This window comes from Sarcophilus harrisii, chromosome 3, assembly GCF_902635505.1.
Source record: "Sarcophilus harrisii chromosome 3, mSarHar1.11, whole genome shotgun sequence".
NCBI classification, from domain to species: Eukaryota; Metazoa; Chordata; class Mammalia; order Dasyuromorphia; family Dasyuridae; genus Sarcophilus; species Sarcophilus harrisii.
In genome coordinates this window covers 15,468,055-15,486,045 of record NC_045428.1, presented here as the reverse complement: position 1 = coordinate 15,486,045, position 17,991 = coordinate 15,468,055, and the positions used below count along the sequence as shown (strand labels likewise).

The window sequence follows — 17,991 nt, the reverse complement described above, 5'->3', positions numbered from 1 at the left end:
GATGGTCCTTTGGGTAACCAGCAATTGATGAGAAAGAACGGAGTTGATGCGTTGAAGATACAGCCCCCCGCCTGCCATTTCAGAGTGCCCAGGGATCGGGCTCTTTGTCCTAGACTCTGTGCCCCTAGCATAGATAGATGTTTGAGTTATGGCGCCCAGGTATAACGCCAGTCTATTAATTTTTTTTGGAAACTAGAGAAACAAACACTCAGCCCTTGAAGTACCTCTGGGCCTGCCTGCCTCCTCACCCAGCTCATTCTCCTGAATTACTCCATTTAACAGAATTCTAGCGCTTCTAAGGTGACGCCCAGAAAAACTACCCATACTCAAGCTATTCTGTGACCGCATGCTTACTCAGGAGCTTGGTTCAAGCGCCCCACGGGTATTTGCTGTTTTTTTTTAACTAGCCAACCAACCAAAAATGTGATAAAGCAGAATGATAGCAAATAGTGATAGAGGGTTTCCCTCATACAAACACCATCACATTTAGGACTGTGTGGCAGGACACCGTAGAGAACATGATGGCCAGAGCTCGGGCTTAGCGAGCAGCTAGGGCCAGGAAACCATCCATGCCTTCAAGCCGAGTGGTCCAACAGCACGGCTCCTGGCGGTGAGCTTTCAGCCTGCTCCTGCCCTGGGTCTCTTGTGGAAGCTGGTTTCTGCCAGGTGTTGCCCTACTCTGTCCTTTGTAATGAATCCTCCCTTTCTTACGTTTATAGTTATATGAAAAAAATGCTCTAAATCATTATTGATTAGAGAGATGCTATCTCACACCTTTCAGATTGGCTAAGATGACAGGAAAAGATAATGACAAGTGTTAGAGGGGATGTAGGAAAACTGGGAACATTAATGCATTGTTAGTGGAGTTGGGAACTGGAAATGTGATTTGGAACTCTGCCCAAAGGGCTCTCAAAGTGCGCATACTCTTTGATCCAGCAATGTCTCTACTGGGCCTGTATCCCAAAGAGATCTTAAAGGAGGGAAAAAGACCCTCATGTGCAAAAGTGTTTGTGGCAGCCCTTTTTGCAGTGGCTAGAACCTGGAAACTGAGTGGATGCCCGCCAGTGGGAGAATGGCTGAACAAGTTATGGTCTATGAATGTTACGGAAGATTATTGTTCTATAAGAAACAATCAGCAGGATGGTTTCACAAAAGCCTGAAAAGACTTATATAACCTGATGCTGAGTGAAGTGAGCAGAACCAAGAGAACACCGTACAAAGCAACAAGATTATGTGATAATCCACTGTGATGGACTTGACTCTTCTCAACAATGCAATGATTCAAGACAATTCCAATAGACTTAGGATGGAAAATGCCATCTGCATCCAGAGAGACAAATATGGAGACTGAATGTGGATCAAAGTATACTCTCTTTGCCTTTTTTATTTTTCTTTCTCATGCCTTTTTCCTTTTTGATCTGATTTTTTTCTCAACATGATAATTATGGAAATATGTTTTAAATGATTATACATCTATAGTCTATATCTGCTTGCTGTCTTGGGGAGGGGAAGATAAGGATGGAAAGGAAAAAATTGAAACTCAAAAATCTTACAAAAAAGAATGTTGAAAACTATCTTTACATGTAACTGGAAAAATTAAAAGAAAATTTCTAGCTTCAAGTGCAGTTTTCTAAAACATGTTTCCTTCTCAGAAGACAAAAAAACTAGATTCTTCCATTTCTATTTAGCTTAGAATCCCAAAATTTAGTGTGATTCTTAGAGTGATGGAGACCCTTCTACAACCAGTCTTTAGACTAGAGGAAAATACAGCATTGCTTTTTTTTCCCTCAAGGAAAGGAATATTTCATTTCCCAGAGTGTCAGCTATATGTAGCTTTTTTTTTTCCCTCCAGAAGAGTCATCACCCCAGACCAAGCTCTTTAGAGCTTGGCTTCTTAAACTGTAGGTTACAACCCTATGTGGGGCCTCATAAGTGAATGTGGGGATTGTGAAATTATGATTTATCATTATACCTGGGGTCACATAAAAATTTCTCAGGGAAAAGGGGTCATGGCTGGAAAAAGTTTAAGAAGCCCTGCTCTAGAGTACAATACAGGGAGCCAGCTAAGCAGAGCCTACAAGATTTTGTCTATCTTTGAAACTATTTCATCTTGCTCATCTGGATCAAAAGACCTGGAACGGGGAGGATCTGAGTTCAAATTCAGTCTCAGAGACTTGACACTAATTGTGTGACTCTGAGCAAATCACTTAACCCCAATTGCCTTGCAAAAAGAAAAGGGAAGGAAGAAAGGAGGGAAAGGAGAGAAGGAAGGAAGGAAGGAGAGGAGGGAGGGAAGGAGGGGGAGAAGGAGGGAGAGAAGGAAAGAAGGAAGAAGGAAGAAAGATAGAGAGGGAGGAAGAGAAAGAAGGGATGGAAGGAAAGAAGAAAAGGGAGGAGAAGCAGGAAGAGGAGGAGGAGGAGGAAAAGAACTTCATAGAGCCCTTCTGCCTCAATTCTCTTCAAGATGAAGCTCATGAGAAAATATAATTCATACATAACTCAAGCATAAAACATAACTATATAAATAAAGGTGTCAGGTGGTATGGCAGGATTATACTGAATAAAAAAGGAGTAGAGACCAAGAATAATAACAGGGAAGAAATCCTTATTTTTGGTTCCCATATTGAAAAAAAAAACTCATTAACTTGTGTTCCACCACTCAAAAAGAGCCCATTATATCCCGAAAGGAATGTGACAAACCTGTCAAAACTGTTTCTTTACTGATGTGTTTAATTTGTAGCGACATTTCCTCACTCAGGAAAACCCAATTCTGGAGCGTGTAAGTGACTTCATTTTTAATGCTTGCTAGTTCTCTCTTAGAAAACTTGAGTAACATAAGTGTCTTCTTGTGCATCACATGGTGCTGCTCCAGCTTCTTACTGTAAGGGGAAAAATGTGATCAGTAGGAAGTTTTCAGATATGAAAAGTGGAAAGAATTGATTGTTAGAAAATAATTTAATATTCTAGTTTCTTTTTTTATTATTAATATTGGAAATCTAAGAAGGGATTGTTAATGATCTCAATAGACAATTGGGTATCTTAATTTGCAATTTCCTCAACAACAAAGGATTTTTTCCCTTCTGTATTCTGGACACTCACAATTTTCAAGATGGTTTAGAATACATTTGTTGTTTAAATATATTCCATGGCTGTGGCTGCATAAGAATGGCCAGTACTTTGGCAAGGAAAAATATGAGGGAAAGTAGCCTGGTGCAGGTGAAAGGGCCTTGGATTGGGAGCTGGGAAACCTGAGTTTGAATCTTAAGTCTCTGGCTCATTATCTCCCTACTTTGAAGCAAGATGTTTCCCTTTCTGAACCCCCATCTTCTCATCTCTAAAATGAAGGGATGGACTAGAGCCAGGGGTCCTCAAACTACGGCCCGTGGGCCAGATGCGGCAGCTGAGGACGTTTATCCCCCTCACCGAAGGCTATGAAGTTTATTTAATGGCCCACAAAACAAAGTTTTTGTTTTTACTATAGTCCGGCCCTCCAACAGTCTGAGGGACAGTGAACTGGCCCCCTATTTAAAAAGTTTGAGGACCCGTGGACTAGACAATCTTTAAGGCCCCTGAAGCCTGCTTTATGGGTTCTAGATTCTAAGAAGCCTTTGTATGTGGATATAAGTAGTTGGCACATAATGTGGTAATCATTCCCCTCTTGGGGTAAAATTTGCTTCTGACTTTTGAAGGCCCATTTTCCAGTAAAAAGGCCTCTGAGCTCACCTCAGCCTTTCAGATGTTTTCAGACTTCCTTCAGATCAACAAACTGAGCCAGGCAGTAAGTGGTTGCTTTGAGTATCTGTCTTTCCATGTTTCTCTAAAGTCTTCATACTCATAATATTATAGGACTCAATAATATTCTCTAACACTAACCTACTACTCCTATTCCCCAACAACTAGGCCGACTATGACAGTTTTGTGCTATTATAAACTTTCTAAATATATGGCTGTGAGTAAAACATTTAAAGATTTCTATTCTTGATGCTGCCTTCTTAACTTGCATATTGTTCTAACTATTTCTAATCTACTTCACTATTTCCAAAGGCAAGCAGACTGCAACCTCTCTCTACATTCATTAGTTGCTATGGACAATATTAAATTCATCACCTGGTTGTCAGAATTTTGGCGAGGGCAGACTTTACCTTTGGCGGGTTAGTCTTCAAGGAACAGAGGGACAGCTGCTTGTCAAAGCGTATAAGCGAAGATTTCCCAGCTTGGTAGGATCTACCACAGCTGGGCTCTGTTTATAGACTCCCACCCTTCCCCTTTTTGATATGTCTTTTTATTCCTCTGCAGTTCTCCCTATGAAGGGAGAACAAGTAACAAGGGAAATTAAACTAATGCGTAAACAAACATTCGGAAACACCACTATACCTAATTTATAAAAACCACACTTAAATAAAGGTATCCAACACTTACAATAAGACTTTTCCATCCCTTTACCATGTAGCTACAGGAAAATTCTCTGAAATTGAAAAAACGAGTCTTGCCACAAATCTCCCCATTCCCACCACATGGGATGACTTGATATCTAAACATCTAAGAATTATTACAATGATATAATGCAATACCGACCTGGTGAAATAGTCTTTATGTGGTGTGTTAACAGTTTTAAAGCTACTAAAATATGCAGGCCTCAGATAAAATGTAATCAGGTAAAACATTTTCTTATCTACCCAGTTTATAGATATTAGATGCATAATCTTTCCTTGCAATTTTTTTCTGTGTAATTAATTTATAACAAATTGGCAATATAAATAGAAATATACATTCAGAGTATATGGAAAAGTGCATTACTACATGAAATTTGCATGTATTGATCCATTCCTCCTCCCAGTTATAGACTTCTAAGTGTTCAGGATCATTACATTCCACAAAGAGCCATGAAAAAGAATTTTTGACTCAGTTTCTAAATTTGTCTGAAATCTCATGAAAATATTTACTATAACAAAAAAACCTGCCTATTCCTGTATCTTTTAATGCTTTTTTTTTTTAAATACACATCCTATTTTTAGCATTAGAACTTTTCTGTACCTATTGACATGATTATATAAAATGTATGGTCTTCCTTGTTCATATACTTTACTACATAGTTTTTTTCAATTAAAAATTAATTCAAGTTAAGCAGAGCATTCTATGCTTAAAACGCAGGTACCTCTGGGAAAATCAGAGGCTATCAGTCCGTCACATCTTTGTGTGAATTGTCAGAGCAGGAGAGAGAGGCAGCCCTGTGAGATGGGGTCGGAGCTCTCGGGTTTACATCCCACCTTTAGCCAGACTGCCATGGGGCACTGGGGCCACCAACAATAACTGCCTTGGCAGCGCGTCCCCCCTCCACAGGGCTACCTTGATGAGATCCGCCAGTTGCCCATTCTCCAGCAGAGCATCCGGGGAGGCTGGGGTTCCCTGTCTTTAGGCAGCCCACTGACAGGAAGCAGCTCGGCAGCTTCATCTAGGGCCTGGGCCCATGGGAAGCCTTCCCCGTTGGATAGAGGTTCTATCAGTCCACTGGCACATCTCTGAGGACCTCCGGGTCCTTCCATAACACAGTGAAGTTTCCAGGACAGAGGCTGATCTTTTCCTGCTCCATTCTGCCTCTGGCCTTCCCAGATTATGGCAAGTTTCAGCTAAAGTAACGTTTATTCTAAATCCTGTGAGAATTAATGAGGCAATGGGAAGAGGAGAATGGTTGATAGGCTGCGATCTGCACCTTGGAGAGAAGCCCACGTGCAGGAGCTCTGGGAACCACTGAAGCAGACTCTGGAATCTCTCGGAGATCATCCACCCTCAGCAAGAAGGGGGCCGGCTTTTTTGGGGGGCGGGTGGATGGCCAAAAGAAGGGAAACTTATACTTCCGGGCCTGTGGTTCCTATGCCTCTGGGCTGTAGTGGGAGCAGAAGCCCACGGAGGCCTGAGCCAAGGGCACCTTCTCTGACCAACAGGACCAAGCCTGTCTTTGCCCGTCCAGTTCTCAGGGGGCCACAGTGCGCTGGCAAACGCCTGGTGACCGATGGTCCGCCATGGCCTGACTGCGCGTGTGGTGGGGTGCTGTGGTGATGGAGACGCGGTATCACTGTAAACTGTCATCCCTGTTCCTGGCTGAGACTCTGACTCTTATGGGGAAAGGCCCCCTGAGTTCCAAATGACTGAATCTTTGGGGCAGAAGCCCCATTCAGAGAAAGGCGACTCTAGTAAGGAAGCACGGGTACAAAGGGCCAACTTCACACCACAAATGGGCCCCAGCTTGGCCACCACCTTGTTCAGAGACTCTCGGCAGGCCCCAGATGTTCCACCGTGGCCCCCTTGAAGCCTCCAGGTCCTGAAGAAGGGTGGGCCTAAGGGCTACAATTCTGACCATTCAGGGTTCTGGTCTCAGGGTCTCTGGCTGCCCGTATTCTATGATGCCTGCCCAGATAAATCATGGGGGGGTTCCTAAGTTTTTCCTCTTCTAGAGGATACTCTGAGTCACCTCTACCGGCATCCACCTGGTTACTCTTGCTTCTTTCCCAGAGGCTGATTGGAAATAACATCAGGGGAAATGCTGGGCAGGAACAAAGCCTTGCTGGAGGCGAGGTGATCAGGTATGATTGCAATTACGCCATTAAGAGAAAATCTGAAAGAGCAAAGTGACCTAAAGCTTCGCGTTGGTCATAGTTCGGTGGCCCCCTGAAAGACGGCGCTCACGGTTTCCAGAAACAAAGACTGTAATACGAGCGAAGGGGCCTGGTCCGTCTCCCTCAGATGCCCAAACCAGGCTCCAGAATAATTCTCCTCCACCTCATTATAAGGGATACAATCCATCTCCCCAGGCCATTCTATTTTACAGTAAGTTTACAGCAAACTTCCAATCATTCACACTTTTATTTGGGTTCTTTTGCCCACATCGTTTCCTCTGTGGCTCTCTTGGTGCTCAAGTAAATGAATCGGAAGTGTTTCCTCTCCATCATCCTCTGGGGTCATTCCTCTCAAGCTTCAGAAGATGATTTCATGTAGCTTTCCAAGAAGATTAAGTAATCAGGTCATTCTGTCCCATGCATCAGAATGCAAACTGCTCTTAGGTAACCTGGGAGATTTTTTTAGCCTCATCTGAAGAAACCTGGGACAGGCCATGACACAGTGGAAAGGGCCCCGGGCCTGGAGGAAGACTCCTCTTCATGAGTTCAAATCCCACCTGAGACACTCACTAGCTGTGTGACCTTGGCCAAGTGACTTTACCCTGTTTGCCTCAGTTCCTCATCAGCAAAAAGAAGTGGAGAAGGAAATGGCAAACCATTAAATCTTTGCCAAGAAAACTCCACATGGAAACTGGGCAGCAGGACTGGCTGGTAGATATAAGAGAAGCGCCAACACTGCAAGGTGGCACTTCTTCAAGCGCTTGAGAATGGGTTTGGATCAGTGAGAAACCTTCTCCAACTGGTACACGGCTCCATTCCCCTCGCATCGGGAAGGAAGAGGCTCTTGAGATGCCAGAAGAGAATTCGCCATTAGCAAACACTCTGAGGGGAAAGGGAGAAGAATTTGTTTTTGGTCAAAAGACCTGAGTTTGCCCGATAGACCCTACTAGGGCTGGTGCCTTCTTGGTGGAGTCTTTGTGATCCCGAGTCACCCTCCACCAGGGGGAGGGACCTGTGCCAGGCATCCATAGTCTGACATTCATAACCAATTAGGAAATAAAGCGCAAGTCCATAGGGTGTATTCCTTCAGGTGGGGAGAGTTTCGTTCTTGTTCCTGTAGCTGTTTCCATGTTGGATACTTAATGTCTGTGAGTTTCTGGAGATTTGAATGCAACTTGTTTTATATCCCACCATTTGATATTAGGATCCCTTTTTTGCTCCGTCTCCAACTCTGCTGTAAGGTCACTGCATGGCTTATGTTCTGAGGTGTGAATGGCCTTCGATGTTGCTCTCACTCCTTTCACTCTTCCACCCCTTTCTCCAAACCCCCAGGAACCGGCTCATCAAGCTTGAAGGTTCCTGAAGGAATCACTATCGAGGTTCTGTGACTGACTGGACTCGATGGATGGCGGCATCCCACCGCCGCCGGCCTCCCAAGTAGGGAGGAGTCAGAGCCAGAGCCGGGGCTGGCGGCAGCTCGGTGCTCACCGACCTGCGCCCTTGGCAGGTCTTCATCTCTCTGGACTCAGTTTCCTCAACTGGCGCATAATGGGACTGGGTCCTCTGTACCCCTCCTTCCGGCTGTGTATCTCTAGCCTTGCACAGGGCCGGCCATGGCGCCCCTTCCTTAGAACCTGGTTCTAACGCAGCTTTTCTAGGCAGGCTGAGACTTCTGAATTAGCCCCATCCGCTGATGGTGTCCGTGAGCCTCCAAACCAGCCTGTTCTCTTTTAGAAAGAACTCTGGAAGCTCCTGCTTCTTCGCGTGCCCAGAATTCCCAGACACAGGCAGGGATCCTAAAATCTGCGGGACAGACAGGAAGAATATCTGTAAACCATCGATGATGGCTCCCAGCTGGCAGCTGTCTGACAAATCCGGGCGTGTACAGCCCTCCTGTCAGGGACCGGGTCGGTCACTCAACAAAGGCTTCATTCGTCTACAATGTGCTCATGGCACTGAATCAGAGACGGAGTCGCCCCCCCTCAGAAAGCCACAGGTGAGCGAGACAGGTGACTTCCGTGGGAAAGCATGGGACATGGTCGGACAACATGGAGTGGGGGTTTTGTCCGTACCTGGAACATCAGCTTCATCAATGTTGGGAAGTCACTTCTGTGGAAGCGGGCCATCAAACAGTCCCTGAGAGCGCCCGTCAGACACCCCCCGTCCCCCGTCACGGCTGCCTCTCCCGGGTCTCTGGGGCCAGGGCCCACCCTCCGCCCCTGCCCCCGCCGAGCCAGGCCCTGCGTACGTGATGTGCCCTGAGCGTGTCATGGCATCATTTTGATGGGCACAGCTAGTTCTGGACTGGTTCTGTTCTCGCCTCCTTCCCCTTCGGGATCCTCTAGTTATCCACACAGAGTCCCATAAGCTCTCTCCCCTGCACTTGCCTGCTCAGACAAGTGGCAAGGAGCACCTCCCAAGTCTCTGGGAGGCGGGCAGGGGGCAGGGGCTGCTTTAGGCAAGATTTTCGAAACACGGGATGGGCTCGGTTCCTCCTCAGGGCTCTCTCTCTCTCAGACTCTCTCTGAGCTGCCGCTCTTTCTAATAAGCCCTGGCCCCGACCTCCAGGACTTGGGTGTGACTCCCCCCCACCCCACAGCTGCTCAACACAACACAACCCTCTGTACACATCACACACACACACACACACACACACACACACACACACACGCCCCTACTTCATAGATCAAACAGGCTTAATGGGACTTTCTGTATACGGCTCATACTCCCAAAGCATTACAAACAGCCGTGGAGGCCCAGGGAGGGATGAGAGAGCAGAGGCCTTTGTGCAGCACCGACAAGGCCTTCGATCCTGGTGTGGGAGCGGCCTCCGCCTGGGAGGCCTCCCCTGCAGCACTGGCAGGGCCCCTTCCCTTCCCCAGCCAGGGAGAGGTGGCCTGGGAGGAAAGGCAACCACTCTGTTTCCGGAAATGGCCCTCGAGTCTCCTGCTCTCTAGTTAATGGGCATTAAATATGGAAAACAACTTATTTATGCAAAAAATACAGAATAGTTGATTAACAATCACTCTGCTTCCCACAGGACCTACGTGGGTCTTCCCACTCATTGTCTCCAGGGGTCTCTCGTAGTCATCTTTCTTACCCTTTGCCCTCTGTTCCTCTGGTACTAGATGCTTCTTTCCACTCTCCCAGCTGACATGACTTTCTCTCCTCCAAGGATGATGGCAAATGAAGTCCAGGCTTCTCTCTAGGGCCCCCGGGGCCGCCGTCTCCCTTCTCTCTAGGGCCTCTGGGGCCTGCTGTCTCCCTTCTCTCCAGCCTCAGCTTTTTCCTCTTGGGTCCTCACAGACATCCCTCTCTGATGGCCACTGCCTGCTGGACCAGTTTCAGCCTGTATCTTCCCTCTCTCTTCATCCCCTTCCCAAACCTAGGCTCCTGTGGTTTGCACGTGGATACCAAGGGATCAGAGGCTTAGCCATCTCCTCCCGGGGATCAGTTCTTCACTTTGAAAATACACTCAGTCATTTCTTATCTTAATGACAATGAAGCAAGACAGAATAAAAAGGAGCTCCCAGCTCCTGATGAAGTTAGGTGGTGGTGATGGGGGGAGAGGGAGAGCTCCGAAGGGCCTTTGCCTAGTGTCCAGGGGTCGCATCGCCAGCTGGCACAATAATGTAACCGGGGAAGGTGATGAGCAGGGCCTTCAATGCCCAACAGCCCTGAAGCTAGAGAACTTCTCTCAACCTGGGAGTAAGAAACATGAAAATTATCACCAGAAATTGCATCAGAGCACTCCGTAGTGTCTTAATGTGGGTTCTCCCTTCCCTGATGCAAATGGCCATCTTCCCACGCCTCCTGGCAGTCAGTTTTCTTGAATCGCTGTGACTGACAAAAAAGAATTCATCACCTAGGACCAATCTCCTGGTAATGAATCTTTTCTATTGCCAAGGCTGGCCTCTGGAAAACAGACATCTGAGATGTTGCCAAGCCTAGGTCTGGATGACTTTCCAGTTGAAATCTCTGCCAAATCTCGCCCTCCTTGGGCATCAGCCTTTGGGAGTTCGGGTCACCTCCACATCATGGTAAGGCAACAGAGCCAGATTCTAACAGGGAGTTGGGGGGAGGGTCTATTTCAAAACAAAAACAGAACAATCCAAGATTTTTTTTCCCTGAGCATTTTCCCCAAAGATATAAAAATAAAATGAGCATTTTTCCTATTTACTCATGTTTCATCTTTTAAGAACAAAAATGGATTGAAGTTTGCAGAGCAGCCACTCTTTAGGCAAGAATCTGCCCAATTTATTCAGCTCTCCTTAGAAAAGTAAATATTCAACCTGTTGAGAACCTTCTTCACTTTTGGGTGTGATGAACTCCAGCCTGCATGTTTGGGAGGGACAATAATAATCCTGCTTTGAAGTGGTGAAACTGAAAAATACAGAGCATTATCTCTGCAATTTGTCTTGTTCTATTTGTTTTCTATCAATTGATCCATCATGCTGAATGTGATTGAGATAATAAATCAGTGTTCATGCACAATTATTTTTAATTATAAAAAATAAAACTAACACAACACCTATATTTTTCTAATTCCTAGTATGAGCTAAAGTCTTTGAAGAAAAGACACTATTTTTTTCAATCACTATGGTCCTAGCTTTATAACCATTTCATGAAATATTTTAATTAGCTATTTTTCCCTTAGGGGCCTACATCTTACCTGTACTGTTGTGATTGTCTGTGTGCGACTTTTAGCTCCTCTTGATAATGTCTCAGTTCTTCATTCACGCTCTGAAATTGTTTTTGTTGCTTTTCTAACTGCATGCTTAGATCTTTAATTCTAAAAATATGAAGAAAAAATATATTCAATAAATTTTAAAATATTTAGAAATTACCATTGTTTGTTAAACCATTGTAGATGACAATAACTCACATGTCTATGGCACTTTATGGGTTACAAAACACACTCCTGTGAAGAAGACTGGGCGCTTCCTACAGAATGTCTCTCCTGGGGTGATCTCAGAGAACCCTGGAGAGACTTACAGGAACTGATGCTGAGTGAAGTGAGTAGAAGCAGGAGAACGTTGTGCACAACAACAGCAAGAATATGTGGTGATCAACTGGGATGGGCGGGGCTCTTTTCAACAGAGATATGATTCAGACCTGTTCCAAAGTCTTGTGATAGAGACATCTGCACCTAGAGAGGACTGGGGGGACTGAGTATGGATCACAATATAGTATTTTCATCTTTTTTGTTGTTTGCTTAATTTTTGTTTTCTTTCCCATTTTTTTTCCCTTTTTGATCTAATTTTTTCTTGTGCAGCAAGATAATTGTGGAAATATGTACACTCTGCTCCCCAAGGCCATCCACCTCAGTTGGGGGCAGCTTTTGCTGACTCCATAAAGGCCACCCTCGACTGCTGCTCTACGCTCTGATCCAGAGAGAATCAAAGAAAAATCTCTTCTTATAACAGTTCTTTAAATACTTGAAGATCACCCTCGTGCTTGCCCTGCATCTTCTCCACACTAAACAGTCTCACTCACAGAATCAAATATGGCAGACTTCCTAATAGGAAAGAGATTTGTTCTCAACAACTACCTAGTCATGATGATAAGTGACAATCCAGCCTCTATTCCAAGACCCCCAAGGAAGAAGAAACTAATCCCTTCCCGCCCCCAGTGCAGCCCATTCCCCTGAGGATAGCGCAAATTATGATATGAAGGCATTTTCCTCCCCCAGAGCCAGGGTCTGTCCCTCCACAACTTCTTCCCACCAGCTCTTCTTACTATCCCAGGGGGTCAAACAAAATAAATCTAATCCTTCTCAACAAGAAAGCTTTTCTAGCTCTGGAATCCTCCCTGATCTTTCTAGTCCCCCAGGCTAAATATCTTCAACTCCTTCAACCCATTATCATAGGAAATGAACTCGAGGCTCATCATAGTGCTTGCCTTTCTCTGGATTCTTTCCAGCTTATCAGGGGCCTTTCTAAAATATGGCATCCAGAACTGAACACGATACTTCAGATGTTGTCCGATAAGAAAAGAAAGGAGGATTATTGCTGCTCCATGACTGGAAGCTACATCTCCCGTAGTGCAGTCCAAGATTGCATCAGCTTTTTGGACCTCCGTCTTATACCGCTGGTTTATCTGGAAGTTGTGATCCATTCAAACACTTAGGTCCTTTTCAAGAAAGCTGCTGGATAGGGAGGCCTCCCTGTTCTTATTATAAAGTTGATTCTTTGAACTCAAATATGACTTTATATTTAACCCTAATAACTTTGATTTAATTTAATTAATTTGAACCCAATGTCTTAGAGCTGTAAGCCCACTCAGCCTACAACACCCTCAAATGACAACCAAACCAGATTAAAACTAGTCCCTCTCTGATTTTAATGTGTTGATGTATAACAATAAAAAGAGGTACATAAAGACAAGTGGTTTTCTAGACCAATATGCAGCCTATGGGGATCCTTATGTTTGGTTTAGTTGCCCCATTTCTATTTCAGTTTGACACTTCTGCTGTCTTAGACTATTAAAGTTATGGATCCTGATTCTATCACAGTTTGTTGCCTATATTGAACTCAACAAGATGCCCCCTTGCTGAAACATCGATGAAAACGTTAAATTGCGCAGGAACAGGACTGGGACACTCCCTGAAGACTTTCCAAGTCACCCAAGCCAAGAATGGTCACTTACTGCGTCCGGTCATTCAGCCAGTTCAAGAATACTGTCATCTAGGCTATATTTGTCTTATCTTTAAAAAGAATCATAGATCTAGGTCTCAAAGGGATATCATATATAGAGTTGAAGTCTCTCTCTGAGAGGTAAAGGAACTAAGGCTCAGATAAGTGACTTGACCAAGGTCATATAGACAGTAACAGAACTAACTCTCCAAGTCTGATCCTCCGACACCGGCTCCAGGACTCTTGCTATTACGACACATTGCCCTCACACAAGAGTACCAGAAAGACTTTGTCAAACATTCTGAAAACACTTGGTTTGTGAGATCTGTGGCGATCCCTGCCGTATTCTCAAAAGAAGAAACTGAGCCAGAGGGTGGACGCTGCTCTTCCAGAAGCCACGTGGATACTTTTTCTCCTGGATGGTCGATCACCAACCACAAATTATCGATCAGGATTCAGATACAATTCACTGAGCTGAATCCTCTTCCCTTTTTGAGAAGCTCCTTGATGTTTTCTCTTCCCACAATGGAGAACTGCTCAGGGATCATCAGCAGTGGCTCAGGCATCACCTCGGCAGTCAGTTATTCTTTTACTATTTCCCCGTCAATCCTGGCTATTAGCTGGGCTAATCCAAAGACCATGCTCCTTTACAGAGAAAGCAGAATCAAAAATGGGGCAACTCTGCCTTCTTTCTGCTGCCCACCAGTATCCTCTCACCTAGCAAAGCACTAGTATGAACCATCTTTTGATCCTCCCTTATTCCTCTCCAACACAAAAGCCTTCTTTCTTTCACCTGAAATCATCAAACTAACAAGAATATCCTCTTGTTTTCCCTAATCTAGCCCATCCACACGGTCCAGGTTCTGGGGCTATTTGCCCTTTCCCATGATGTACTAGGCCCCTTCACAGCTCTAGGGGCTAAGGTTTTCTAGTGCTACAGATCATGAAGTATCCTCCCCCTTTATTAGCTGCTCCCTATTATCCAATTAAACTTAATTACTTTTTATAACTAGAGATTTGCTCAGGTAGCATGTTGAACAAAACTTTGAGACGGCTCCCCTGAAACATCTATAGAGTAAAGAAAACAGAGACTCAAGGTGAGAGCGCAAGGGCCTTTTAAGAGAAATTTATCTTCTTTATTAACATTATATGTGTGCACACAAACATGAAGATTTTGCATTTGGTCTGTTAGCATAATAATAAATTCAATAAAGATAATTTATAAAAGCAAATGTTTCTCAGTCCACAGATGGAAAATATATGCATATTATCAAAGAACCTAATGAATGCCAAGCACTCAGCTAATATTAACTGATTTGATTATTCTCTAATACAATCAGTGGGTAATGTCTATAGTACTTTTACCAAGAAAACTCCAAACTAGGAATCACAAAGAGCCAGTCACATGTGAAATGACTCAACAGCAATAACAGAAATTCTATACAGCTGTTAAACTAATAGACATTTACACAAATTAGTTCTATAGAAAATAAATGCTTTCAACATTGTTACTCAGTATACTAAGCTGACACGCTAAGCTCCTAATTATAGAAAAGTACCAAAAAGAAAATATTTACATTTTAATTAACTCTAATATTTTTGTGCTTTTAGTTCCACAAATTATAGCAATGCACTTTACGAAGCCCCGGAGATGAAAAAAATTTCTCTTTTTTTCCTCAGGGTTCTCTGCTCTAAAGGTAATTTGTATTAATTTGCAGCAAACAAAAGGTTCCTATTCCATGAGGCAAGGTAAGTGCCAATGTAGATGGCAGATAAATGTCTAGGAATCATGGGAAAAGTAAACAGTAGGTTATAAACTGTGAACAAGTAAACAGTAGCTTATAAACTGTGAACAACACAGTGATCAAATCTGTATACCTTAAATAATTCTGGAGCACACATACAGTGTACATAGCCGAGAGGAACACATAAAAGAGTTGTTATTCTGTGCTATTTTGCTATACCAAATTGTGAGAAGGTTCATGATATTCTCTTTTTTGACCTCTGCCCTTTGCAATGTTTTCTTTACTAAATTAGCCTAATGGGGAAAATTCATATTTCTTAAAGAAGGTCAGTATCCTTCTCCATATTTGCTGTCTTTTTATAGTGACAGTGCAAAAATATATATAACAAACTTTGGTTTCTAATTTTGTTGTTGTTGAGTTGTTTTAGTCATGGGATTTTCTTGCAGAAATATTCTCTAGCACATTTTACATATGAGAAAATTGAGGCAAACAAGTAAAGAGACTTGTTCAGGATCATACAGCTAGTGTCTGAGGGTATCTTTGAATTCAAGTCCCCCCGACTCCAAGCTCATTTAGCTGCTAAAATTCTACTAAAAATGAAAATCAGAGACGTAATTCAATATCATTATCATCATCATGAATAATTAACACACTCATGGAAAAAGGAAAAAGAGAATTAAATGATAGAGAGGTTAAAAATTACAGAATTACTTTTGGAAAAAAAAATTCCCCAGTCGTAAAGACTTTCAACAGGAATAAACCACTGAGTTTGTAGAATGGAGTCAAAAGTGAGTTGCCTAAGAAAGACAGTGAAACTATCTAAATCCATGTTGGGCAACACAGCCATGATTTTATCCAACATCAGGTCATTTAAAAAGCATCAAACATATGTCTGAGGCATGCAGATTTGTTTATAGAAAAGGAAGGACTTATTTTATTGACAACGTCAGGTCACCACCCCCAAAAATTACCGAAGGGTAAAGACAACAGGCTTATTAATACGGATTATAAAAGGAAATGGTAGCACTTGTGCAAAAAGTCTCTGCAGAATATAAGTAATTATTAGAAAATACATTGATTTCTCCACCTGTGCAAGTATTTGGAATATTAAATATAAAAGAATTGTGGGACAGTAACTTATCACAGGCCCATATTTACATGAATATCATTGAGATGAATGAGAAAAATGAGATGCATACAATACTAATAAAAGCATCTTAAACATGTAAAATGTTGTAGTTGCCATATAAGTTTGTAAACTGATATAAAGTTTATAAGAAAAACCCCAAATGCTGAAAACTGTTCTTTTAGATAATAAGTAAATGACCATAGAAATCTAGTACATGATAAACCCAAAGATCCAAGCCTTTGGGACAAAAACTCATTTTTTGACAAAAACTGTTGGGAGAACAATATAACAGAAACATGGTGTAGACCAATATTTTACACCATATACCAAGATAAGATCAAAATAAATGCAGGACTTACATGTACCAGGTGGTACTATAAGCAAATTAAGAAAGCATGGAATATTTTACCTGTCGGAAGTATGGAGAAGAAAAGAATTTAGAACCAAGTAAGATATAGAGAGTATTATGAAATGTAAAATTGATAATGTTGATAATGTAAAATTAAAATTTTACCCCCAAAAAACACAATACAATTAAAATTAGAAGGAAAGCAGAAAACCAGGGAAAATTTTTTGCAGCAAGTATCTCTAACAAAGCTTACTTCCCAAATAAGTTAGAGAACTGAGTCAAATTTATAAATATACAAGTCATTCCCCACTTGCTAAATGCTTAAAGGTTAAAAACAGACAGTTTTCAGACAAAGAAATCAAAGTGTCTATAGTCATATGAAAAAATATTCCAAATCACTAGTGATTAGAGAAACACAAATTAAAACAGCTCTGAGACAATACGTCCTATCAGACTGACTATTATGACAAAAACGATAAGTGTTGGAGGTGGTGTCAGAAAACTAGGACATTAATGCAAGAGTTGTGAACTGATCCAACCATTCTGGAGAGAATTGTGGACTTTTTTTTTATAACCCAAAGATTATAAACTATGTACCTTTGACCAAACAATACCACTCCTAGGTCTGTATCCCAAAGCGATTTTTTTTAAAAAGGGGGAAAGGACCTATTTGTAAATTTTATATATATGTATATATATATATATATATATATACATACATAAATATGCATAATATGTGTGTGTACCAACTCTTTCTCTGGTAACAAAAAATTAGAAATCAGGAAAGTATCTGTCAATTGGCGAATAGCTGAATAAATTGTGGCAAATGAGTGTGATGGTATACTACTATGCTGTAAGAAATGACAAGCAGGATGATTTCAGAAAAAAGCTGGATTTATGTGAATTCATGCAAAGTGGAATGAGTAGAACCAGGAGAACACCGTACACTGTAACAGCCATATTGTATGATGAACAACTGTGAATGACGTAGCGATTCTCAACCCTGCAATGATTTAAGACTATCCCAAAGGACTTAGGATGAAACATACTGTATGTCCCCAGAGAAAGAACTGATATTGTCTGAATACGGACTGAAGCATACTATTTTTCACTCTTTTTTTTTGTTGTTGTTGTTCTTTGAGTCTTCTTGTATAAATGACTAACATGGAAATGTTTTACATGATTATAAATGTATAACCTATATTGTATTTCTTACCATCTCAGGGAGGGAGGGAGGAAAGAAGAAAGGGAGAAAAGGATAAAATTTAGAACTCAAAACTTTAAAAAGTGTTTAGAATGGTTTTTAATATGTAATTGGGGAAAAGTAAAATAATAGTTAATAATAATAAAAAAAACTAAAATGTAATTTCTTTTTTGGGGGTCATAATTGTGATTTCATGGGGGCAAAGAACTTAAGAGTGAGGAAAACCCCTATATCTATGAATACTAGTGGCTGTTCTGCAATTCACATGCATTTAGCGTCGCCTGGAACATTGGAAAACCAAGTGACTTGCCCCAC

General features: G+C 42.4%; 1 protein-coding gene across 1 annotated transcript in view; it reads right to left on the bottom strand.

The window, feature by feature from the left end:
• The window catches only part of LEKR1 (leucine, glutamate and lysine rich 1), a 164,465-nt gene that overhangs the window by 74,947 nt on the left and 71,527 nt on the right, over positions 1-17,991 (bottom strand). The window contains exons 4-5 of the mRNA XM_003766208.4: positions 11,287-11,406; positions 2,701-2,879 (exon numbers count right to left, since the gene is read on the bottom strand). Coding sequence (XP_003766256.1) covers positions 2,701-2,879; positions 11,287-11,406 — 299 coding nt within the window. The remainder of the gene's footprint in view (positions 1-2,700; positions 2,880-11,286; positions 11,407-17,991) is intronic.